Here is a 27580-nt window from a genome sequence, read left to right on the forward strand (position 1 = left end):
ACACTTTCGAGCTATGGGGGACACACCTCGCCAGCTTTTATCTGGTGGCGAAGCTAACCTGAAGACCCCTGTATCTAAGGACTTCACCCATTGAGTTCATCGCCCTATACCCCAAACCCATATCTGTTATTCTGCCATGAGGTGAGTGACGTTGTTTCCTAACTACATTATGTCACCATGCCAACTAGTATAGTGCCCATGCGCTAAACTATACATGCACCCTACTTTTTAGATAGGAGACTGTATGCGCTGTCGCCAAAGTGCATTTATGAAAGACTTGAATTCGTGTTGGCTCAGCTACATAGTTTTCTTCTATTATTTTTGGCATGTAGTTCAAGTAGTTATAGACTCATTCCTGTTCATGAAATTTATGTAGCCGGGTTTAGAGTATTTGCTTCTAATACTGTCAGTCAAACACATGTGATGGACTAAATGCTTCTAAAAATCATTACAGTGAATGTCGCTGGAGCCAACGTTTTGACAAGAGAACTTCTCTTCGTCAAAGCAACGCTGTTTTTTGAAAATCTTCTGATCGCTTCAAGCCTCTTCGTGCCTCTGAACTTCAGTCTCGTGTGGTACTCAAATTCTCTAAATAAACTACGTGTGCCGCCATAACAAACATGACTGGGTGAAATACGATGTGTTCTGCGTGATTATTGATAGCTTTAGCATTGGTTCGAATATTTAGCATTGGTTCGCGCCTGTGCATGTGAAAAGCCCGTGAGAGCAGCCCGATCATGAATTACTCCCACGTCGGCGCAGGTGAGGTATAGTCAGCCACATCAAGCAACGACAAGCTGCCGACATTCAAGGACAGGGATAGCGGATGCACTATTGCGTGAGCATGGCAAGCAAGAAAGTTCCAAGGAGACGACTAGTCGCATAAAGGGTTTCTCAGACACTTGGTCCCAGGGAACCATGTGTTTAGCCGGGTTTCTATGGACCCAAGATGGTGGCTGCGTTCTCATAGGGGTTCTCAGACACTTCAATTGGTTCCCTGGGACCAAGTGCCAAGGACCCCTTTCATGCAAGCATGTTTCGTTCGGTTAACGCTCCACTCACGCGCAGCGAATTCCAAAACAACAATATATAAATCATTTTTCACTGACATGTAAGTGGACTCTCTTTCCTTGCACCAACAAATCAATGAGAGTCTCAGTCGCTCTCAAAGCCAGCCGTTTGTCGCCTGCTCGATTCGACCCATTCTTGCGCTTATTTTACACATAGGCTATAGTGTCAAAAACGCCTGATCGAGTGTATGTTGCTTCAAATGAAAGCAGCACATCCACTGCCTTATCTTCGGCACGTATCTTCAAACAGGACAAACGAGCATGGGTGTAATATAAAGCCTCCGAGATTCAAGTGCAATACCTTAGCCACGCAGCCCGTTTTAGCAGTGTTGGCTGGCTACAAGTTGCCTGCGGGATTTATTGCCTAGCTGGCGCGTTTTCGTTATGCACCACCAGATGGGCTTAATGATACTCGGGAGTGTGTGACAGATGTTCCTTGGATCGATCGCACCTCGGGTTTGCCACCTAAGTGACTTGGCGAACAAGTTTATCAGTGTCTCGTGGAACCCTAAGGAGGAGCCTGATGAACCCTTACATTCTGTGGAAACCACTTTGAAAAACCATGACATACCCCACTTAAAACGAAAGCAACCATCGTATTCCTGCCTCTCACCACGGTCGTCCAGCACCATTTGATGTGTGAAAGCGCTGCTGACTTTGGCGTTTAGCCTCGTCATGATAAAGCTTGTGTCATGAGCAATTTTGTGAAATCGAGCTTAGTGTTATGATGGCGTCGTTAATGCAAATCGATGACGACATTGAAGCCTGTGCGTATCTGCCATGACATTTCAATTTCTTCGTTAAAACGAAAAATTTGTCCAATCAGATTTCGTTAGATGAATTTTGAAATATGCGTATGTTCTAAGGTGCAATATCAAAATTTTCTTGTCACTCCTATCACTGTTTGTGAACTGGCTAAGCAAAAAAGTTGGGTCAATAAAATGAGGCGTGCCCGTCAAGGGAGAATAGTTGTTCGATCCTTATACTTGGCCGATATTACCAGCCCAAAATGATCCAGCATCTAGGCCAGCAAACCTGTAGTTACAACCAGTAACGAACGCTACAAGACGCCAGTACTGCCTAGATGGTTAAGCCTGCTGATGTTTTTGTTGGACTGTTGGTGTTTTCCAACGTATCATTACTTTTTATTAATGTTATAATATGAAAGGGAGGCTTTGTTAGAGGCAATTATCTCAACATCTTGACAGTACTAGTACAAGATAAACATAAAACACGAAAAATTAAGAATAAAAGAAGAAGAAAACAAATCAGAGACACTATGTACATGCTATTGATTGATTTGTGGGGTTTAACGTCTCAAAACCACTATATGATTATGAGAGACGCCGTAGTGGAGGGCTCCGGAAATTTCGACCACCTGGGGTTCTTTAACGTGCACCCAAATCTGAGTACACGGGCCTACAACATTTCCGCCTCCATCGGAAATGCAGCCGCCACAGCCTATGTACATGCTATATACTCTATATGGTTATAACGCATGAATGAGTACAGTATGTATGAGCATAGTCAAGCTCACACATCGCAATGACATTGTAGATAGAGTCTGTGCAAATAGTGGCATGTTATATTATAAACTGAAAACAGAGAATTGAATTTGTGCGCTCTGAAAATTATGAGGGGCGCTCACTGCGCGCCTTTTATTTAGTCAGCTACCATTTAATACACATCATTTAATTAAGTGCTGCCCGGGCTTCATGTCATCTTGTCCTTCGGGTCCAGTTCGCAATTATAGATATATAATTATGTAAGCGTTACAACCCAGAACTACAATGATACTATGAGGGACGCTGCACAGGGCGGCTCTGGAAATTTCGGCCACCTGGAGTTCTTTACCGTGGACCTAAACCTAATTACACGTGCCTTGAGCGATTGCCTCCGTCAAAATGCGGCCGCAGGGTCCGGAAGTCGATCCCTTGACCTTAGAGTCGGCATTCGAGCAGCACAACCCCGATCTCTGCATGCGGGGTGGCTAAGGTCGCAGCTATGACGTTTTCGTTTGGAAGCCTCCACCGCACATGGTGCCAGGTCGAGCCATGAAGAGCCGCCGAGGCGAGTTGGCATTCCGTCTAGCGTGCAATGTGAACCACATTTTCTGATTAAAGGTCAAACAGTTGGCCCTATAGGTGCCTTTAAAATATGTGACGTCGTCGTTCACCTGATGCGAAAACTTCAAAATAGAGTCTAGGCCTGACTTTAGTTGCTGCTCGCATCTCTGCCTGCTGCACGGAGGCACTACTGACGTTAGGAGTGGCTATTTTTCTCCTTCAGTGTTCTTTGATGAACTTACTCTTCCAGAGAAATGTAAACATTATTAAAGAAGTTGGATTCCGGGGTTCCCATTGCCGAAACCACGATATGATAACACGAGACACGTCTTAGCGTAAACTGGGTGGTTCTTTGAAAGTTTCCGTAATAATAATAATAATAATAATAATAATAATAATAATAATAATAATAATAATAATAATAATAATAATAATAATAATAATAATAATAATAATAATATCTGGGGTTTTACATTTCAAAACCATGTTATGTTTTAAGAGAAATCATACAGTGGACGATTCCGGAATTCAGACCATCTGGCGTTTTTTGACGTGCAACTAATCCAAGTAATTGGGTGTGTTTGTATTTTTTTTTGCTTCCCTCACATCATAACATCCTCAAAATGCAGCCGCCATGACTTATATAAAACCACGCCATCGTAGCGGTGCAAGAGCTTAAACGCTAAACTCTACCACTTGGGCGGTCTCGACGTCATCAATGAACGTTGACACACCTTAAACAACCCTCGCATCATGCACCCATCACCTTGTTGCAGCAGTGACGACGACGACGATGACACGTACGACCCATTCGACGAAGTGCACAGCGCTCAGCCTCAACAGCAGTCGCACGCAGCACCACAAGCGTAGAGGGCGTTCAATGGACCCCGACGGAACGACTCGCCGGGAGGTTCACAATGATCGATGCATACTTTAACAACAAGAGCGTAATGAATCCAGCTGGCGTTAGCGTGAAAGCACGTTGCGAGCACTGACTTCAGCGCAACAGCTGCGCACATATCCCCAGTTGCCGCTACGCTACACCAGCGTTGCGAAATTGGTTGTTTTCTTTGCGTGCACCAGTGAATAAAGGAACATCCGTTTTCGCTCGTCAAGTGGAGGTCCGATTGATCGATGTAACATGTATATAACATGTATATACCTGTATACATCGATTATAACATGTATTGTGCTGCGAAAAACGACACTCGTACTCGAGAAGCCACAAATGGGTATCACAGAAAGCTACATCAAATCTTTCACAATCAATCACCAACTAGCAGCTCCAGTTCGTAACAGGATTTGAGAATTAAATGTCGAAGCTAAATGTTCCGGGTTAACTTTCCCTCACAATTCTTAAACGGGATTTCGTTGCCCGCAGTGCTAGAGCGTATTCTCATCCATTGATTACCGCAACCGAAGGAGGGATTATAACATCTGGGGTTGGATAATGATTATGAAAACCACCAGAATATGATTATGAGAGACGTCGTAGTGGAGGGCTCCGGAAATTCTGGTCTACGTTAACGTGTGCTGACATAGCATAGCACACGGGCCTCTACCGCTTCACCTCCTTGAAAATGACCACCCCAGCCGGGATCGAAACCGCGACCTTCCGTTCTACATGCAGCCGAGCACCATAGCCACTGCTCCACCGCGCTGGACCAAAGGTGGGAATCGAACTTTTAAATTCGTGTCTGTAGCTAAAAGGCGTCACAGTGACAGAGTCGATCTGACTGGTAAGTAGCGTTGATTGATATATGTGGGCTTTGACGTCCCAAAACCACCATATGATTATGAGAGACGCCGTAGTGGAGGGCTCCGGAAATTTCGATTACCTGGGGTTCTTTGACGTGCACCCAAACCTGAGCAGACGGGCCTACAGCATTTTTGCCTTCATCGAAAATACAGGCAGCCGCCGCAGCCGGGATTCAATCCCGCGACCTGCGGGTCAGCAACCGAGTACCACAGACCACCGTGGTGGACCCTGGTAAGTGGTATCAACTTGACCATTGCATCGTCATGATTATATAGAACAAGGGTTTCAAGCACGGGGAACTCGAAGCTCTCGGTTGTTGACCACACCGTAACGCAGGTGACACTCTTCATCCCACTCACACACTTTTTTTTTCTTAATGCCACTTTTTGTTTGTTACGCAAACGTGACTGGAGTAAAGCATTTTTTTTTTCCTGAAGCTCCCCACGCGTTCATCACGTGTGATATTCAGACTTGTACACGTTACAGAAAGTAGGTATCCGTTTACCACTGCCATTCCTCCCTCTAAGTGTAATTTATCACAATGGTGAATTACATTCTCAAGAAAGTAACTACGTATACTGTCCCGGCCCTCACGGGAGACGATTTCGTGACGGCAGCCCACGATCTGAAACGAGATTAAGACCTCTGATCTAAAGCATGAGGTGCTCTTTTGAACAGTGTTTTCGCCTCGTCTTCTTTCGAGGTGTCTCTATCTGTATCAGAAAACGTTCGCCTGAACGTGTCGATATATCGGCCTGTCACTTGTCAACGGTGAAATACTAATAATAATATCTGGGCTCTTACGTCCCAAAAGCCATGATATGCTTATTAGAGACACCGTAGTGGAGGCCTCCGAAAATTTTGACCATCTGGTGTTCGTTAACTTGCACATAATGTAGTGCTTGGCATCAAATATGAAAAAAAGTCAGTGTGATTAATAGACAATTAAATCATTTTATCACTACTGAATAAAGAGGAGGAATCATTTTAAATATTTTGATGTATCTCAAGACTTTGTATTCCTCAGATATATTTGCTTGGTATTCCATTGCTTATACTCGTTTTGTTGTATTGTATATTGTAATGCGTTATTTCTTAATTATGTTTTCTTTGATTACTTCCCCAACTTTCATCGCTGTTTATTGCGTACACAGCTAATCAGCGAATATCTCAAACAGTATGTCGGTGGCAAAGGCCTTCGAAGCAATTGCCTTCAATAACTGAAAGAACTGGCACTAAAGGGACTAGTATTATATACATACACGCGTTCCGTTTGACAATTACTTCCCCGCCCAATGAATACCCCACCGAAGATGGACATGGCGTAGCGTTTGTGAGCTCTGTATAAGTGACACCCACACAGACAACTAGAGCACATACAGAACAAAATAAATAAAAAGTGAGCCAAAGGTGTCGTTCATGTTTGATACGAAAAACACAGCACGGTCTCGTCACGTGAGATCGTCACGTGCGCAATGTCATTTTCAAAAAAAAAATGTTCATAGGCACTTTATCAAAATTTCATCAAACCAACTGTTTTAACTATTTTCATTCATTCAGCGAAAATTCTGGGGAAGATGCTCTCTAAATTGCAAGGGCAAATTCGTACCTATATGTCATTTCTAACGAAAACTAATGACATAGTGATATTCGAACCTATACTTAGCGACAAGAGAGGTGAGGCAGGTTAATATCCTTGTTACACGGGTACGCTAACCTCAATTACGATGAACCTCAGCTTCCGTTTACACTGTTGATCTGGAAACTGAGTTTCACCTGTCCTGCTTCACGCGAAATGTCCCTATTCATACTGAAATATTGGCTGTGCGGACCAACGCGACGCAGGCAGAAAGGGGAAAGAGACAAGCGCAGTCCTTCTGCAACCCTTAAACTCTTTTGCATGTTATGCTTAGTTTGGGTTGTGATGCATGTCACGCCGAACTCAGTTTCATCATTAAAAATATGAACGATAACTGAGATTTGTCGTAATTGACGTTAGCGTGCCCAAGTAACACCGGTATTACTTGCTACAGTGCATGACGCTTTATCAAGTATGGGAATGATTGGTAGTACAAGGATTTGCCTAATCTTCGTGCTTTATGCTACGTTTGACTTCACACAGTGGCCTGAAGCTGCTTTGCGAAAGAACAACCATCAACCACAGTTTATCAGTTACGCTTCACCACCGTAATCTTTTGAGCTCGCCAATTCGAATCTGCTCACGAAGTTGAGGATTGTTTGCTCTTCTATTCGAAGCAAAAACAAAACACTGCAATAAACGAAGCTCAAAACTTCGTTTGAAGCCCCCCAAGCACGAAGACTAGACAAATACGTGTACTACCCATCATTCTCATGGTCGCTGAACGATCGCAGCGCCACGGTCCCCTCTAGTCAATTTCAGAAAGGTCTATTATTATATTAGTACACGCGCAAGCGTGAGACGTAAGCACGTGCCTCACTCTCAATTAATATTAATGAGAGCTAGCAGGCAATGACGCCCAGTTTAGGGGACGTCATTAGAAGTAATTGTAATGTAGATGGGAAGAAAAGTGGATGAAAAGATTACTTGCCGCCACTATGGACTTTTCTTTCTTGGCATCTACATTACAATTACTTCTAATGACGTCCCCTATACTTTCCTGGGTGTCATTGTCTGTTAGTTATTGCTAATATTACAACGTCCACGTGTAAGCCATAAGAATGCGTCATGAGGCCAAATAACGCATACGTCTGCGCAGGCAAGTGTCCCCAGATAGCTGTGCCCCGTTCAGCGCCATGTAGATCCACAGACTGCTGATATACTCGGTGACAACTTCTCTTGACACTGGAGTGAAGGCTACGGAGGCAAGGCTTCCACGCCTTCGTGTTGCTCCGCAAGTAGTACGGCAGCTTGCGGCTGATTTCGGATTTGCTGACATAGCAGATTCGTATACAAAACTAAACAGGGTGTTTCTTTTTTTTTTACGTAACACAGATTTTTTCTTTAAAAATTATAGGTAGGAACTTGTCTTAAAAGCCAAATTCTAGGTTGAGGCGGAAAGATTTGCCAATAATTAGATCACTTAGGAATGATTATTTGAAAAAAATAATTGAGTTGACATTTTATTATCAATTTTGGGTGAATATTTATAGGTGAAGTTGTTCTGCGTCACAGGTTATGACGAGCCTAGCTTCCTAGCACACAAAGTTCTATCATACTCTTAAAAAATACTTATGCACCAAAAACTGCTCTATCACATCTTCGTGATCATCAGTGTTTATAGGACTGTTGCCGATGTTTTTGCACTATTGCTAGGTTGTAGTTACTGTCATAATATTTTTTTTGTATTTCACTTTCACATACTGTAACTCACTTTTCTAGTATGTATTTTGCTCACATGTTCATAAGTTGAACTGCATTTTCTATTATATTCATTATTTGCCTATGTATGTGAAGATATTATGTATATATATTTTTCTAACGTACTATCTGTACCACCCCTGTTACACAATGTCCCTCGAGGGCTCTGTAAGGTACTGTGAATAAATAAATAAATAAATAAATAAATAAATAAATAAATAAATAAATAAATAAATAATTGAAAATATCCCATGTGGTTTCAGACCTCTATCGTCGAATTTCCAAACTGCGGTGCCGGAGAAAACGAAACTAACGCAATCTGTGTGTTTTTTTTTTCTTATTATTGAAATAGAAAATAAATGAATGAGTTATTTTCACCGTTACTTGGTGACGGCTACCTCTTTCGACTTCATTTTTAAAAATGAAGAGCAGAACAAAAAAACAAAATAGCATATATACGTATATACAGTCCCACAATGGCGAGTGCAAAAGTTCTATGGGCAGAACAAACACGTAGTCGCCATGGTCACTTTTAACTATAGTGCGCTCAGTATTGATCACAAATCTTTCTTGTAAAAATCGTTGCAGCACCTTCATTGCTTTGCTATTGGTTTTAGATGGTCATAAGTCTAGTATTTTATCCAAAGCAAATGGCTGCGCTCGGGATCCATAGCGTGTGGAGTTCCTGTTCGAGTCAGTTTCGACGCACTCGGCGCGTTAGTTCTAAGCCCACGAGCCTCTAGCATTCCACCCTCACCGAAACACAACCACCGCGGCCGAGATTCGAACCCGCAACCTTGAGATCAGTGGTCAATAACCACTCTCCGCACTGAAGGGGGCGCGTCCCCTTTATGTATGCGTACAAACCGTCACTCCAACGCAAGTCGTGTAGAATGCGACCTTGAGCACATCGACAAAAATATCAATACATTTCTTATTTGGATGCAAGTGAACGATAATGACGCTATATAGAGCAGGTCAAACGCCGCTGTGCACTAAAGGAACACCAAGAGAAATCTCCGGAAACGGCGCCTCAATAAGGGAACAGCTAGGATTGCTGTTAGGCGGCCTGGCCGCTGTTGAGGCTCCGAGTAAAAAAAAAAAAAAAGCTCAAGAGTTTGGGTCCTGTATATAGTGGCCGTCTATAGCATAAAGCGTGTCATAAAGAAATTACCTTTGCAGCCGTGTCAATGGCGACGCCGTTTTAATTTTCATGCCCGCTGTGCCCTTACAGGCCAGGAACGTCTTGCGGAAATACGGAGCTAGGGATCTCGTCGAGCGTCGAAGTCGTCGCCCACCGGCTGTCCGTGCCAAGAAATGCTGCCTTTCAACAACGTCCTCAGCTGGGCGCTACACTATTCTCGTCATCCCTGCAGCTGCGCACTTGAGTAGGGAGATATATGTCGCAGCAGCAGGAGACTCGGGGCAATATAGGTTGACCTGTCTCAACAGGCACGCCAGACGTATCTGCGACATTTCGGTGGCATTGCTGAACCCAGTAAGGCTATAGCGACCCGTGTGCAGTAGCACCTACGTCATGGAGTCAAACGATGAGAGCAATTTTTTTTTTGTCCTTGAAATCCGAGATCAAGGCTTTGTCATTCAAGGTGCGCTGAAACAAGAATGTTGGTCTGACATTTTTTTTTTAACCGTATTATGTTCCTGGGATGCCTACTGCCATAGCATGGTACCCCGTTTGCAGTAACACGCGACAGATATTTACATTATATCTATTAAGGACCACTCTGACCTTCGGTTTGGAAAATGTCAGATAGCGATAAGCCTCGTATAGTGGCATACAGAGACTATTTCCTGTAGAACATCTGGGTGCCGCCACGTGGGGCTGTTAATACAATGTTTCTTGCTTTTGTACATCGCGACTTGAATCACTTAGGCCATGATATATCGCAGGCACCCAACCAGCCCCTTTTTATGCGTATGCGTCTACCATAACACCGTCAGTTTAGCTATAGGTTCAAATTGCAAATACGGCTAGCCCGATGTGGCGGCACTGAAACCCGTCTGTAAAATAGTCTATACGCTAGCTGATGATGTGTGTGCTGAATTACGCTTTGTTGCCGGATAGACTAGTTGGTGTCCTTGCCTAACAAAAATAAGTGAGAAATAAACGCGTAGTCAGGAAGCACATAATTCCAGTACTATGCGTGTGTCTCGTGTTTTTCCACCGCGCCTTGTTTGCACAACGCCCGATGTGTCAGGCACAACCATAGAGTTTCTCAAAATTAACTAGAGGGCACTGTGGCGCTGCGATCGTTTAGCGACCATGGGAATTGTGGGTAGCGCACACATTTGCCTAGTCTTCGTACTTGCGGGCGGCGAATCGTACTTGCGGCTTCGTTTATTGCTGTGTTTCGGTTTTGAAAGAAAGATTGAACCCTTTTGAACTTCGTGAGCCGACTTGGAAAGTAAGTTTAAAAAAATAAAATGGTGAAGCGCAACCACTGAACATTTGCTTAGACTTGGTTCGTAAAACAGCTCCAAGCCACACGAACACACACGGAGCCAAAAGCAGGCCAGAAGTACAAATATTGGACGAATGTGTGTACTACCCATCATTCCCACGCTCGCTGAAGCACCGTGCGTTGCAGCTCCCATAGACACTAGCGCCAGAGTTCCCTCTGGTGTGTATTAGGAAACTATATGGGCACAACGGCCACCGCCGCGTCTCGATCCACCATTTGCGCAGCCTCTTCTTTGTTGTTGACGTCATGCTCGCCGTGTCGCCGGTCGCACTCGTGGCAGAGTCGGTGAACCCCTGCGGCGACTAGAGGTCGTCGTCCTCGGGGTGACGTGGGTGGAGAGAGACTTGCGCAGCGCAGGACGACCCAGTCGACATCCTCCTCTTCGGCCGCGCACACATTCTGCGCCCTTCTGCACGCTTCCGCGGTGACTCCGGAGATGTGTTACCGCGGCAGCGGTATACTAATTACTGCATGTCCCGAGCTCCTGCTTCAACGAGCAAGGTGCTGCCGACACCATTATCGTATAGTGAGTAGCTCGACTAGACCGCAATAACCTTCTTGCGGGTTCGGTACATGCTCAGTATGGAATTCGGCATCATAGCACAAGTCCACTGCCCTGTCCGCTTCTGTACCCAAGCTCGTACAGCTTATTTTAGTTACGCTTGGTGTCCTCCTCGCCCGCGCTGACAAAGAAATCAAACTTTAACGCGCAGGGTTTTCAAGTGCGCGGACCAGTTGGTTCCGATTTCTTACAAGCTTAGATATCGAGAGATGCGCCGGGCTCATCTTGCGTTGCCTAGTAAGCGCGATCGTCCTTCATAAACAATTTTTTCATTTTACTTCCCATGGCTCAAATCAAAACCAGCCGGCATGTCTCTGTATATTCTCCACCCCCATCTTTTTGAAGGGTGCAACTAACGCCATCAAGTCTGTTAAACGTGATAATCTAGACAACTTGAGTGGACTTCTAATTGACGCACTTGAGCGCTAACATCGTCTGCTTGGGTTTTTTTTTTTCGCCTGCAGTATGGCTGCCCTAATGGTTGCTAATGTCGAAGTTGTCGTTTATTGCCGTCTGATTGAGGTGTCCACACTTTCCACACATTCTCCGCGAACAAGGAATCACGGGCAGCCGTCAAATAGTGGTCTGCTGGCGAAAGCGCGGCCAAAGGGCAATGGCGACAATGACGGCATCACTACTAGCCGCTCAAGCGTGAAGCTCGGTTGTAGTGGCGATGTCGCCAAAGTTCGCGGAAGTTCAGGGTCCCATTTATGGGCCGTATTCTGAAATGATTGTCAAAGGTAGCTTTCTGTGACGTATAGTCTCACGTGTTCCAAACTCACAGTATCTCATATACATTCGCCCAATATGATTAAAAGGTAAAAAAGCCACCTTTTTTTTTCACTCAATGTATTGACTCACTTCCCAACCCCTGTGAAAGCTTTATGTGACAAACGTATCAAAATGAGTTTGGAAGAGGTGTGTGTTGCAAGCTTTGCGCAACTCTGTGATGGGCCCCTTTTTCACTAAGAGACGACATCATGCGATGACGTTATCCTGTGACATCACGATGACGTAAGGATCAAGTAACTGAGACATTACAAGTGTGGCGCCATGGTGACGAGACATCGTGACGTTGACCCGTGATGATTTTTCACCCACTCACGTTGACGCTGGCGGTCAATATTCGCATTTGTTGAGGTATCCGAGACTTTCACGTTGACTGCATCAACTAATTTCCCATGGCGTCGTCATTGTACTGGCCGTTAGTGATAAAGAACGCCACATAACACAAGAGCGAAAGGCACGAACGCAGAGCGACCCGTGTGTCAAATTTTCGAGTGTACCAATTTTTGCGAAGTGCCTAGGCTACAAAAAGTCCAGAAAATGCTTCTATCGTTTTTTGTATGACTTTTTAATCACAGCAACATATTTAAAGAATGCAAGCTTGCGTGAAATGTATTCTTGTTGAGCGTTTAAAACAGCGTACTCGTGGTTCGGCCATGGCATGTTGCCGGCACGGAATAAAACACGTGACCAATGCATGGTTCATGCTGGTGGCACGTTTCAGCCACACACACACACACACACACACACACACACACACACACACACACACACACACACACACACACACACACACACACACACACACACACACACACACACACACACACACACACACACACACACACACACACACACACACACACACACACACACACACACACACACAAATGACAGCATATCCACAGGGTGAATGATGGAGAGTGGAGCAAAGCTGGGTTCACACGCCGCTGCCGTGCCGTTTCAGCCTCCCGTTCTCGTACGCTGGGATCTTGTCGGCGCCGCCAAGCAGCTTCCGGCAAGCCTCTGCCTCGCGCGCTCGCACATTAGGGTTCCATCTTCGAGCGTGAGCCGCGCGCACGTCACTCTGCAACCTTGTCCATACGCCGACCTTCTGAACGTGTGCGCGCGCCGAAACGGCTTTTATTTTAGCACACCGCACCCTCTAGCGTACGGCACCGCCGACGAACACGCGATCAACAACTTCTTCGTGTGACGTCATTCCTATTTTCTCGCGTGCTCGCACATCGGGGTTCCGTCTTCGAGCGCGAGCCACCGCCACCTTGCGCGTATCACACTTTTTGTCGGCAAACTGTGATTCATCCACTGGCCACGTCCGCCCGTCGTCTGTTTGAGGCACGGACGGAGGGACGCATGGACGAACGCGAGGACGGACGCCTGGACGGACGGACGCATGGACGAACGCAGGGTTGAACGCACGGACGGATTGATGCACAGAAGGACACACGAGAAGACGGACGGGTGGATGGGCGCACGGGCGGACGAACGGACAGACGGACGCACGGATTGGCAGAAGCAAGAACGAACGGACAGCCGGAAGCATGGACGAAATGACCGACGCTTCGCCCCACTCATCATCATCCACTCCATGGGTATGCTGTGATTATTATTATTTATCATACTAGCAGTAACGTCCTCTAGTATCGTGCAATTTGCATTTTTCAGCGTATATGAATTTCGTTATATGTACAAGTACCACCCTCTACGGCCGGTTCAAGAAGCTAATGAGAGGTGGCTACATACGATTACGACGGGTCGCTCAGCCCACGCCCTAAAAAGCTTCACCCTTAAAAAAAAAAAAAAGACTTGCACTCACAACCAACGACGACTGAAAATACAGCAAGGTAATATTCACTGAAAGCTCCCGCGTGAAATCTCTACGTATGTCCACTATACGTCCATCAAGGAACAGTAATCGAAGCTGTAGCGCCTCTATCACCGATACACTAGACTTACCAAGCGATTGTGAAACGTTGAACGTTTAAACCAGGCATGTCAAGAACACCGCATAGCACCATGGCGTCACCGAAAATACTTAACAGCACCATCAAATTTCCGGTTTTTCTGAGCACCTAATAGGCATGCACCAGAAACGACAATGCGCTGATTGTCCTCCTGTGTGGTCATTTCAGAATACGACTTGTCGCGGTGGTCTATAGTGGCTAAGACACTCGGCTGCTGACCCGCAGGTCGCGGGATCGAATCCCGGCCAAGGCGGCCGCATTTTCGATTGAGGCTGAAAAGATTAGATTTAGGTGCACGGTAAAGAACCCCAGGTGCACGTCGAAATTTCCGGAGCCTTCCACTACGGCGTGTCTCATAAACATGTGGTGGTTTTGGGACGTTAAACCCCACCAATTCTTATTTCATAATACTATCCTACGTTCGATACAGCGTCCAAGGTTACGTTTATGCTTAATAATAATAATTATTATTATGTGGCATGACGGCCCATAACCACTATATCACCATGAGAGGTGCCGTAAGCTGGAAGGCTCCGTAAATATTCAACAACTTGCTGAAAAGTGATTGAAGGAGAGGACGACGTCCTCTCCTTCAATCAGATAGATTAGAAATGAACTAAAAATGGCTTTTTGGAAAAAGCACAATAAACCCCTGCGTTCTTGTGTTTTCAGCACATTTTTGAAGTAGAACAGTGTGCGTAAGATCCAATAAAATCATTTTAAAAGAAAGAAAAAAATATGAACGACAAAATATACCAAGTTTTAAAGTTCTCAGTTTAACAAGTCTATACGGCAATAAAATTATGAAAAGCAGGTATGTTGTGCCGTTTACTATCTTCTCAATTTTTTCTCTCAAATGTCTTTAATAGACGAAGGAAAATAAAACACTCATAAAATTGAATTCCCCTTGTTTGATGGGAATAAATATTGTGCCCAAGAAGCGCATCATTATTTAGCTATGTACTCTTCAAAACTATGAAACTCACGAAAAATTGTTTTTTAATTAAGTTTTTTATTGTTATTTGAGGTGAACAAGCTCTTCTTTTTTCGCAAGAACTCCGAAATCGTTGTTCAGGGTCTAAATACTCCTGCTGGAGCAAACTTCGTCGAAATTGGGAATGGCAACAGGAGCCTGCGTATTTTATTCTCACCTGCTTAACACGCCCAGCTCGTTTAGAGTATCTGCAGTGTTGATATAAACTTTAAAACAATAGCGTTGGACAGCCAGATCGACAGTTGGGGCTTCAGATACTATACTCTCAGAATACTAACAACAGTGCACGTATTGACTTTCAGATAAATACTCGTTGTTTTACGTTCACTTCCGCTCCTGCATCCAACCTGGAGTTGACTTCATCTTGGTGTAGACTTCCGCTTCCTTTTCGTTCTAAGTAAGGCCTCCGAGAGAAGTTCGGTTCGTAGGGGACATCGACATTGTGGATGTCATAAATCGTTACAGAAGAGCCACGTTGCCAAGCAAAAGCTTGACAGCGTCGTCGTGGTGGTTCGTACAACGTCCATGGGCTACGAGCTTTTGATAATCACGCGAAAAATCGCTTACCCTTTACCTGACGCACGACGAAAGAACCGCACGCGATAAAAGTGCACGTAACACTTATTTAGCCGTACTTTAAAACTTGCGCGAAGTGCACGTCACACGAGTGCTCTTGCATCCCGCCGTCATTGTAACGTGACCGACGCGGCCAGGGATCGAACCAACGACCTTTGGGTGAACTGGCGAGCACTGTAACCACTGCTGCAACACGACATATAAGGGTGAGGAACATAAAAAGGATGAGGTAAGGGTATAAACATTCGCTGCTAGCCACGCGCAATACATTATAGGGGTTGAAAGAGGGATATGGGGATGAGCAAGAAGGGAGTTTCCTAAAATTAACTAGAAGGGAGTCTCGCGCTGCAATCATTCAGTGACCACGGCAATGATGGGTAACACACACATTTGCCTAATCGTCGTGCTTGCGGGCTTCGATCGCGCCTGTGGCTTCGTTAATTGCTGTGTTCTGGTTCTGTTGCGAATAAAAGAGCGGACCATTGTTAACTTCGGGGGCCGATTTGAACTGGTGACTCTAAAAAAGGTTAAGGTGGTGAAGTGAAACTGTTGAACATTTGCTAATTGCCGTTTTGTGACAAAAGCAGCTCAAAGCCACGCAAAGCCAAGCGGAGCCGAAAGTAAGAAGAGTAGACAAATGTGCGTACTGGCCATCATTCCCATGCCATCCGAAGCGTCGTGCGTTGTAGCTCCAATAAACACTAGCGCCTGAGTAGTGCATATACGGAAAACTATGCAGTGAAAGTAAAGCATATATCTTGTATAGAATAGCAAGGAGTCGGAAAGTGAATAGAGATTAAGAAAGATGGAAAAGAGGGGAGAAGGTGAAACAAATGGCAGCCCTATATAGCAAGGGGTGAGAAATTGAATTGAAAGTGAAAAGAGACGACGTGAGAAGGAGGAGCGAAAAAAAAGGAGAGGGCATAACATCGCATAGTATTGTACGGTATAGATAGCCAAGGGTTGGACAGGGAAGTGAGAGAGAAGAGGAATCGCACTAGCTCCGCTCTTTCCTAAGTCTTCGCAACGCTAGTGCGTAGCTGCAGCTGCCCCAATTCTTTTTTTTTTTTATTGTAGCGAGTAAAAGCCATGAAGAGGACAAAGAGACAAAATACTATAGTCGGTGACAACGTAAGAATAAAAATCAAAACACAAATGAAAGAACACGCACCGCCCCGAAAACTGCGGGTCACCAGCCATTCATCTGTGTGAGAGAGTCTTGCTACGTGGCTTCCGTTGCAACCATAAATACTTTTTGGCTGCTAACACAAATAATACGCCCAATAATAATTAAAACTTCGACGTCCTTACTTGAACTGTGTTTGGCATAGTCATGTCGAAATCTTTGCGGAAATTAACCAATACCATTTTTTTTATTTTGAAAATTGACCAATTTTTTCACCGATAACCAGTGTCTTCATAAGGAAACCACTGATGTAATATGCGCGAACAATGCTTGGCGTCACACAAATGAACAAATGTAATTTGATCCCAATTTCTCGGGGTGGCAAGAGGTACGGCTGTAGGTGGAGCTTATATTTATTCTTAGGTTGTAACCGACTATAGTGTCTTGAAGTGCCCAGTAACGCCAGCTGGTTCCCCTTCTTTATCGTTTTAATGTACCCTCCCTCGTGATATTGTGCAACACCTCCGTGGAGTGACCTTCACATTTTTAGATCAGGCATACGATAGAAAAGTCACCGCACGCGTCAATGGAAGACACCTCGTGTGTAAAGCGAAATAACGGGCCCAAATGTCCTTTCAGCACCAAATACAAGTTCAAAACTGACAGGAAACACGGACGAACTATCGTGAAAATAGCTATGCCACTTAATTACCATACGCATGTCATCTATCATGTCTGATAAGTAAAGATCCACGCGCATTTGGTTGGAATTGAAGCGATCTAATAGGAAGGCTTGCAGTGCAGTGAACAAGGGCATCAACAATCATCAATAGCACCTTAACCAAACGGAAGTTCAGCTTCCTGACGCTGGTGAAGTGCTCGTCCACATATTGTCCCGTCGACTGTGCCTAAACTTTAGTACCACCCTTTGACGAGCAGTGTTATTTATAGGTTAAGGAAAAGGCGAAAAGGCTTGCTGTTAAGTATGCCAACATAGTAATATGAAATTATCTGAAAGTCAATCTGCAAAAACGCTTGTTTTACAGCAAGCCTTGATGACCCATTGACTCCAGCAACGTTCCATGTTCAATAATGTTTCATCCCTTGCAGCTTCCTGCTTCCCATGAACTTTATCATACCAGCAACTTGTTCCGAGTATCCGACATTCAGGTTTCTGAAAACAGCTTTCGACCCTTCTCTGGAGCAACTGACCACGCGGAAGCAATGGGAGATCCATTCTCTGGAGCAACTGACCATGCGGAAGAAATAGGAGATCCTGCTGCGCTTGATGGACCCAGCCCAGCAGATCACCACTGACCACGTCATAGACAGGAACTCATGAACGCAAAGCGCTGAGGAGTCGTGCAGAGACCACGGAAGGTGCATGCCCGGAATTGATTGGTCAATAATAGACAGTTATAGTTTACCGAGTTTACCGTAATAGCGGGATCTAAGTGCGCATGCGCAGCAACATACGTGACCAGTATACCGCTCGCCGTACACAGGCTATTTTTATATTTCACTTTACCGTGTTGGCGTGGTTTACGTAGTGTACGTAAAACATGTCGGTCGTTTCGGACGCCTGCTTCGAAGAAATTTTGGCGTATAGTTGTAAAATATTCACTTTTTGAGCAGCTAATGACTGCTTCAAATGGCTCCGCTTGCCTTCGGTTAGCTTCGATGACCGAGTATCACGGACAAGTTAGCGTAGTTTTTTATATACCTTCCTATTTCGAACGTCTCTAGGCCAAACTAGAAATATCAATGTAGACAAATCTGCAACATAAATGTTTTCGCGTTTCGTCCGTGGTTCATGTTTATTTACTTTTTATATTATTACGAACAGAACTTGTAACATTGCTTCGCGCGTTGAGAAAGGAATATACGGCCGTTTTCTTTTTCTTTTCATTGTTCCTTTAATTTATTCACCCTCCGAAAGGTGGCGTCACCGTCCGAGCTGGGTTACGTTAATGGCGTGAACGCTATCCCGTTAAACTGTAAGGCGATATCCTCAACGAGCGTTTTTGGCATGGTAACGCTATTCCCTTAACCACCGCTATCACGCTGACGGTAAACTATAGCTGCCTAATGTTTTACCTCCTCCTCCTCTTGCGAGTTCCACATTTCGGTGGTGAAGTTGATGCAGGCGAAAAACCGGATGCCGGTGAGCGTAGAGAAACTACATGCATCGAAGGTGTGCCGGTCAGATGAGTATTATGCACTGTTTTACTGTCATTTATGCTCCGTCGATTATGGGCCCGTCGCAGATCAGCCATTTGTCATTTGCGATAGAGAAATCTAGTCTTTTATCGAGGTCATGTGTCATTTCAAGCCGCTACATTTTCTTTATAACCTAAATATTAATGATTGGCCGCCATTGTTACCTGAAGCACCTCAAATGCGGCACTGCATGCTGTACACGTGGATGAAACTCCAATTCTGGGCATACAATTATTTGAATTCCCGGCGAAGTAAGGAGAGGGCATATCGCAATGGAATACAAAGAAAGAAAGGAAACGAAAGACAAAAATAAAGGAACGAAAGAATGAAGAAAGGAGAAGAAAAAAAAGAAATCCCCCAATCGGGCATGTTCCAGCATTTTGTGCAAAGCATTTCTTGCCGAAACTAAAACACTGACTATTCCTATCTATCTATCTATCTATCTATCTATCTATCTATCTATCTATCTATCTATCTATCTATCTATCTATCTATCTATCTATCTATCTGTGTCTATCTATCTATATGTGTCTATCTGTCTGTATATCTGTGTCTACCTGTGTCTATCTGTCTGCACGGCCCCTTATGCAATTGCCTGAGATGACACGAAGGCGAAACACGACACACATATTTTTTCTTATCAATTCATTTCTTTCCAGTCGGCCGGTGCAATGCGGTGCGTATTTAAAGAGAAATATAAAGTTCTAGAGAGTCCAGACAGTGATGGCACGTTTTTCATTTGCTAAGTATGGGCATCGCTAGATGGAGCTTACCGGGGGCGCCAGCCCCGAGTGACACTTGTTTTCTTTCAAGCACTTCCGGTTCATAACTTCCGTTTTTCGTCTTGTAAAAGCAAAACTAGCACGAAACCACGAGTTAAGAGTCACCTATACGCTGGATACATACATCATAGCATAATATAACTTACAATAACGACCAATGAACTGTCACATTTGTTAGTGAACCTGAACTGAACTGTGCTCGCGTTGTCATCGCCTCATAGAAAAACGCGCACGCTGCATCCGTCTGCTGGGAAAGCGAGGTTTTTGAAAAAGAGTAGGCCCTGACGTCACATACACATGGTGACCCGCGTTTACAACGTGCTTCTAAAAAACTAAATGACTTGATTGATTGATTGATTGATTGATATGTGGGATTTAACGTCCCAAAACCACTATATGATTATGAGAGACGCCGTAGTGGAGGCCTCTGGAAATTTTGACCACCCGGGGTTCTTTAACGTGCACCCAAATCTGAGCACACGGGCCTACAACATTTCTGCCTCCATCGGAAATGCAGCCGCCGCAGCCGGGATTTGATCCTGCGACCTGCAGGTCAGCACAGCCGAGTACCTTAGCTACTAGACCACCGTGGTGGGGCTGGTTTCATCTTCTAACAGTCTCTGCCTTCGTCGACGTCACGACCCCGTGACAATATACACTATTTGCAAGGTAAAGAGAGTAACGCTTTCACCGTAAAATGCGCCAATAAGGCTGTTATTTGTTTATAACACAACCAGGACACCTTTAATTGCTTGCGATATCTGCATAATTATACCATAAATAGCTCGGGGAACATCTGCTATTCATTCTCAACCCAATTATCTCGGAATAGCAGTGCATTTTAAAGAAAAATTGACGTCAAATTTCTAACATGCGAGTTAAAACCAATGAAGCTGAAGGATAACTATTGAGATGTCTCAGAGCTGCCTCAATGATATACCACAACATTTCTTACTGGAGGCAGTTCCGTTTGTTTCCCAGGAGAGGTAAGTGGTTTGATGTCATAATGCGGAGCTGGTCACGTGGGGACACTGTATTGTGACTTCACCCAGTTGTACCTCCTTGAGCGCACCTTGGTGGCAATACCGATTAACTTGGATCAACCGACACAAATAAGCAATCATATCTACTGACTCGTTCAGTCTAATAAAATCTCTACATTGAAAACCATATTTCTAACCTTTCACCTAGGTACATTTTCACCGTTGATGGTTTTAAATAGCGAGGAAACGTTTATGCGTTTCTGCTGGTTACCAAGTCCTGTGGAGATACATACAACGAAAATGCGTTTGAATGCCCTGCTTTGCAGCAGTGAAAAAAAAGAAACTAAATACCCCTGAAAGGAAGGCAGTGAACAATGACAGAAACAATGGCAATGACAGCAAGGAAAACAGTTAATCACAATGACAGCAACACTGACACTACTATGTATGTAAAAAAAAAAGTTGAAGGAAATCTTAAGCCTTGGCCTTGACTTGGCTGCTTGGTAGTGGCGTTCACACATCGGCCATCCTGTGCCCTGCTGCTTTCATTGGATTAACATTGTGTTTCATTGCACTGCGGAAGTAGATCTCGGAGGCCACGCCGAAAGAATCCCATGTTTCAAAACTAAATGACTTACCGTTGTACAATTTGGCACATATCACCATGGCACCGACAAAAACACATGCTCAAAGTTCTATTGAAATCGGCAAATATCGAAAAAAAAACAGCGGAGTTCCCCTTTATCTGACTGAGTTCATTTAAATAAAGCGAGCAGCTTGAATGACTGCGTCCTCTGGCGAGGTTGATCTGAAACATGGGATTCTTTCGGCGTGGCCTCCGAGATCTACTTCCGCAGTGCAATGAAACACAATGTTAATCCAATGAAAGCAGCAGGGCACACGATGGCCGATGTGTGAACGCCACTACCAAGCAGCCAAGTCAAGGCCAAGGCTTAAGATTTCCTTCAACTTTTTTTTTTACATACATAGTAGTGTCAGTGTTGCTGTCATTGTGATTAACTGTTTTCCTTGCTGTCATTGCCATTGTTTCTGTCATTGTTCGCTGCCTTCCTTTCAGGGGTATTTAGTTTCTTTTTTTTCACTGCTGCAAAGCAGGGCATTCAAACGCATTTTCGTTGTATGTATCTCCACAGGACTTGGTAACCAGCAGAAACGCATCAACGTTTCTTTGCTATTTAAAACCATCAACGGTGAAAATGTACCGAGGTGAAAGGTTAGAAATATTGTTTTAAATGTAGAGATGTTATTAGACTGAACGAGTCAGTAGATATTATTGCTTATTTGTGTCGGTCGATCCAAGTTAATCGGTTTTGCCTCCAAGGTGCACTCAAGGATGTACAACTAGGTGACGTCACAATACAGTGTCCCCACGTGACCAGCTCCTCATTATGACATCAAACCACTTAACACTCCTGGGAAACAAACAGAACTGCCTCCAGTAAGAAATGTTTTGGTATATCATTGAGGCAGCTCTGAGACATCTCAATAGTTATCCTTCAGCTTCATTGGTTTTAACTCGCATGTTAGAAATTTGACGTCAATTTTTCTTTAAAATGCACTGCTATTCCGAGATAATTGGGTTGAGAATGAATAGCAGATGTTCCCCGAGCTATTTATGGTATAATTATGCAGATATCGCAAGCAATTAAAGGTGTCCTGGTTGTGTTATAAACAAATAACAGCCTTATTGGCGCATTTTACGGTGAAAGCGTTACTCTCTTTACCTTGCAAATAGTGTATATTGTCACGGGGTCGTGACGTCGACGAAGGCAGAGACTGTTAGAAGATGAAACCAGCCCCACCACGGTGGTCTAGTAGCTAAGGTACTCGGCTGTGCTGACCTGCAGGTCGCAGGATCAAATCCCGGCTGCGGCGGCTGCATTTCCGATGGAGGCAGAAATGTTGTAGGCCCGTGTGCTCAGATTTGGGTGCATGTTAAAGAACCCCGGGTGGTCAAAATTTCCAGAGGCCTCCACTATATACGGCGTCTGTCATAATCACATTGTTGTTTTTGGGATGTTAAACCCCACAAATCAATTAATCAGAAGATGAAACCGTTTACTTGGGCCGAACTTTAGGCCAGGCAACGAAAGGTCAGATTACAACGAAACACACTGGTGCCGATAGCGGTGAGCAGAGCGTCGGCCGTCGATCAACTGACAAGTGGTGAAGCTCGTCGGCATTTCTACACGTGCCATAATATTCTAGCGTTATCGCTAGCGGCCACGTAGGTTCCAGACTAATCTTTGCTGTTCTCGAAGTGGGCGTAATCTTAACAAAATGATCTACTGCAGTCCCCAAGCTTCTCGAACACTGCAGGCGTGGTTTGCGCTGAGAATTACTGACAACGAAACGAGGCGACAACAAAACTTGAGGAGGGATTGTGGCAATCATAGCAATAGAGTTCCTCGAAGAATGCGCTCTTATCTGCGAGCAGCGCAGTCACACGCGATAAGGCGTATAAGAGATATAGCCCTAGAATCATACTCAACGTGGTGGTGGCTGTCCCCAAACTACAACATTTCGCTTTGGTATATTCCTTCACAAGGGTGCGACAAGGCACATTTTCGATCGAGCCCGATCGGGATTGAGCCCCACAAACGAGAACGAAGACACTACGCATTCGCAATGGGTTTTGCATCCGATTTCACGCATAGTGGTGTACTGTCCAAGCGTTCCGGCTATGTTACTTTTTGCTTGCATGAGCTAGGCACTGCTGATGTAATAAGATTACATCACACGTATAAATAGGATTATATGGGCAAGTCATGCATGACTTAAAAAGTCACGCAATCCCTTGTGCATTCACCGATGACGATTGAAACGCGAACACAACCGCTTTATTCATCTCCGTCGATTGTATTGATCGCGCCCGAAAGCTTTCAGCAGCGCACGTGGTTTCGCATCGCCTCCGGGACCAGCCCACCTTTGAAATGGTAACCATTGATCGATTGATTGATATGTGGGGTTTAACGTCCCAAAACCACCATGTGATTATGAGAGACGCCGTAGTGGAGGACTCCGGAAACTTCGACCACCTGGGGTTCTTTAACGTGCACCAAAATCTGAGCACACGGGCCTACAACAGTTCCGCCTCCATCGGAAATGCAGCCGCCGCAGCCGGTATTCGAACCCGCGACCTGCGGGTCAGCAGCCGTGTACCTTAGCCACTAGACCACCGCGGCGGGGCGAAATGGTAACCATGTAACGTGATGTGACTTCGTAGTGGCGTCATTACGACGCCATAAATTCCGGCGACCTAATCCCGTGATGTATTACGATTGAGTGACCTCGAGTGAGTGATGCGAGCTTAGGAAGGGAATGACCTGGAATGTTGACACTTTGAAATACGCGACAGGGGGAAATATAAGAACCGTATGGCGGTTAACTACAGCTACGTTCAGTTTGCTACACTACACGTGGGGAGGGATGAGTAAGATGTAAAAGAGAGAGAGAGAGGAGCAGATGCACATTGCGCAACACACCCACAGTGCAGTGCTTCATGGGTGGTCGCCCAGTGATGTTGCCTTCAAGAATTATAGGACTCATGTGGTTTTGATGGCTGACGTGCTTGAATACGATGCACCAAAGATCTTCGCCCGAGTAAAAGGATGGTTATGCAGTCTTCCAGTATTAGGCTGCTGATTCTATGGCCATCTGCGTATGTATATGCGAGTTCCTTCAACGATAAGATTATATCCGCGTTCCACGGGGTCATGCAGTGAAGGCTTGGGTCACGGTCAGTTTATCAGACGGAACGTGCTTTGAACACTCGTGCAACTTTTCCACCGATCAGCAAAGTTGCGCCGACGTCACCCGATAAGATGCGACATGCGAGGTTCGCGCCGATCACCCGGTTCCCTTATCTGATCACAGACGAGCGCAGTGACAGGGCGAGCGATCTCTTATCGGCAGTGTACGCGAAAGCAGTGCAATCACTTCGAATATTACCACTCATTGGCTAATCTCTAGCGAAACGAAACGCAAACTAAAGGGCGATGCCAAGTAATAAATAAAAATTGGAACAACTATTGTTCGAAGCCCTCGCGTCGAAGTAAATGTGCCAGAGAACAACGGGTTGAAATGAAATGCCGGCTACATGAGCATCTTCTCTGGAACGTGTTGTTCTTTAGAGAGCACCCACTACCACGGCGGTCATCTCCAGCGACCGTAGCTTCCGAGATGTTAACCGCAACTTCGGGTTCCGCAAAGCGGGTGTTTTATAATTAACGTTCAAAGCACTCTTGAAATGCCTCAGCTACGTAGCCGACGAAACAAGAACGATGTCAGTGCATGAGGCCAACTCAAAATCCAGCACCTTTTACAGCCGAGCGTGTAACCACGCGCAATCATTAAGTTCATTACGCCTCCGAGAGATTACTGAAAAGTATGTCTGTGAAACACGCACGCCACTAATTACACCCCCATCCCGACACTCAAAGAAAGATAAGGTGACCGCTTATCTTGAGTTGTGGCACATTCGTCGTACCGTACAGGTGGAGAGGCACGAGGATCGTGTCCACATTTTTCCGTGCGCATCTGTACACAGCTCTTAAGGAACGATGGGCAAAAAGAAGCCACGTATTTAGCGCCAGATTAAACCAAAGGTCGATTTAAATGCCCGCCTACGCATGTGTGTCACCCATGGATGACACCCTCAGCTGCTTTCTGTGCTCCTCGTATAGCAGTGTAACGGAGCTGTTCATTTCTCATCTGTATGGGAACATAGCCGACATTTCCCGCCATCCAACATTCCTCTGGTTGTCCCCCGGTGGACAAGTCGCTCTCACGCTGCCTCAAAGCTTTCTGGGGCGCAGGCAACGCGGACGACGCTACACTCCGGCCTGAGATAACGTTTCCGTGTTCGCACTGGCCCGAAAAAGCGCAGAACGCGAAGGGCGACCCCTACTTGAAGCCGCACACACGACCGGAAAACGTCGGTATTCCGCGATACGTTTCCGTTCGCCCGCGGAGCGCGGCAGTTGTCACAGGCATGCGCATAGGCAAAAGAACGCACTCACCAGCTGCGGGTCGTTGATGCCCGTGTGTCAGAGCCCTCTCGAGAGGCGGCGTCTCCTCGTTGGGCCACGGTGGAGCAGGTCCAAGACGTCCGCGTTGCCGTACGATGGGTGCGAGAAGAGCGTCGACGACTCGGCGGACGTATTAGCCGAGCGGCAACGTCGACCGTCTGGCAAGCTGTCTGCTAATAGTGTAGTACGAACGGCGCTGCGTCTCAGCAGATAAGTGAGCCGCTGCACACGAACCTCAGGGCGCTGCACCCGGCTCCCAAGGAGCGGCCGCACGGAGGTCGCGGCGGCGATCCCCGCCGCGATCGGTCGCAATCACCGGACGCCTTCGACAGAACTCCTGCCATCCGGTCAGCGACGGCGGCCCAGCGCTGCCCTTCGGTTTTACGGTGAACTGTGCTTAAATGCGGGCCAAGACGCAGCCGGAAAGAAGCTCTGGATAGGCTGTTTTGCTCGCTACACCACTGAGCGGTGAATGCTAACGTTTACGGAGAGGGAAATCGACACGCCCGCGCGGAAACGCAGCTGCAAGCTGTGACAAACACGTCAATCGCGAAAACATGTGCTGTGTCGCTTCTTCGCACACGTGCGTGCGCAGCAGAAAGGTTGGTAACCGCGCAGCGTTATGTCACTCGAACGCGCGGCTCGACCGGCAAGTAAATAAGCGACACGGCTGGAGTTGGGCGACGAGGTTTTCCACTCTGTTCTTCGTTGTGCGTGGTATGGAAACAAGGAAGGAACTCGGAAGCGGGAAGTTGGAATGTACCCGTGCCAGTAGATTTTGCGCAATCTCGAAGACGGCTGGTTTTCTCTGTGAGCAGAGCGGTGGTATCCACGATATTTTTGTGCCGCGAGATACGTGGCAAGTGACCGATAGTGTGTAAAAAACGTAGAAAACTATAGCTAGGTTCCCGGAATTAGATATGGAAAGTTTCTAGCACGCACCCAACAAGCAGACGTGAGAGGAGATGTACTTGTTTGTCTTTCTTAAGTCTTTGGTTGTGTGCGCGCTGCAAACATTCGCTAATTATGTTTCGCAGTATAGTGTAGCCAGGATTTTTTTTTGTGTGTGTGTGCGGTTGGGAGGGGGTTAGGGTGCAGCGCTACTTTTTGTATGTTCGCGTGTTTGCACGTATGCCTGTACTACATATACACACGCGATATCGACAACACTGAGGGGGCGAGGATGGGCTGAGCCCCCTGCAGCATTGACAGTGGTGTTTATGGTGAAAGGGTGTCGTGAATTCGTTCTGTTATGTAGTTTGTTGTTTTAACAATTATGCGTACGCGTTTTAGGCGCGTCAACATCCCAGTTGTGGCGTACCACGGATGTTCCAAGGCGCATATCCCCACCGCGGTGGTCTAGTGGCTAAGGTACTTGGCTGCTGACCCGCAGGTCGCGGGTTCAAATCCCGGCTGCGGCGGCTGCATTTCCGATGGAGGCGGAAATGTTGTAGGCCCGTGTGCTCAGATTTGGGTGCACGTTAAAGAACCCCAGGTGGTCGAAATTTCCGGAGCCCTTCACTACGGCGTCTCTCATAATCATATGGTGGTTTTGGGACGTTAAACCCCACATATCAATCAATCAATCAAGGCGCATGCGCTGCCCGCAGGACATGTGTTGAAGGTCGTGTGATCTGGTGCGGTACCAGTGTGAAATGCGAAAAAAAATGAGCTTGCATTTAAAAGGGAAGCACAGATCGCTGTCAGGATCATCTCGACAATTCTCTTGGACCATGTCTGAGAGGCGGAGCCATGGACGAGCGCCCCGAGAAGACTGCAGATGCAGCAGAAGTGGTT

General features: G+C 45.8%; 1 protein-coding gene across 4 annotated transcripts in view; it reads right to left on the reverse strand.

The window, feature by feature from the left end:
- The window catches only part of LOC119170563 (proton-coupled zinc antiporter SLC30A2-like), an 82045-nt gene extending 55166 nt beyond the window's left edge, over positions 1 to 26879 (reverse strand). Inside the window, exon 1 of one of the 4 annotated variants that reach the window (XM_075887124.1) lies at positions 25775 to 26879. Coding sequence is in view for 2 of the 4 variants with exons in the window: in XM_075887126.1 (XP_075743241.1) it covers positions 3903 to 3947 (45 nt within the window). In the remaining 2 variants the exon portion in view is untranslated. Of the gene's footprint in view, positions 1 to 3902; positions 3963 to 9409; positions 9640 to 25774 lie in introns of those variants that run through there. The other 3 variants (XM_075887123.1, XM_075887126.1, XM_075887125.1) reach the window with 3 other exon arrangements.
- Between the last annotated feature and the right edge of the window lie 701 nt (positions 26880 to 27580).

Source organism: Rhipicephalus microplus, chromosome 2 (assembly GCF_043290135.1).
Source record: "Rhipicephalus microplus isolate Deutch F79 chromosome 2, USDA_Rmic, whole genome shotgun sequence".
Lineage (NCBI taxonomy): Eukaryota > Metazoa > Arthropoda > Arachnida > Ixodida > Ixodidae > Rhipicephalus > Rhipicephalus microplus.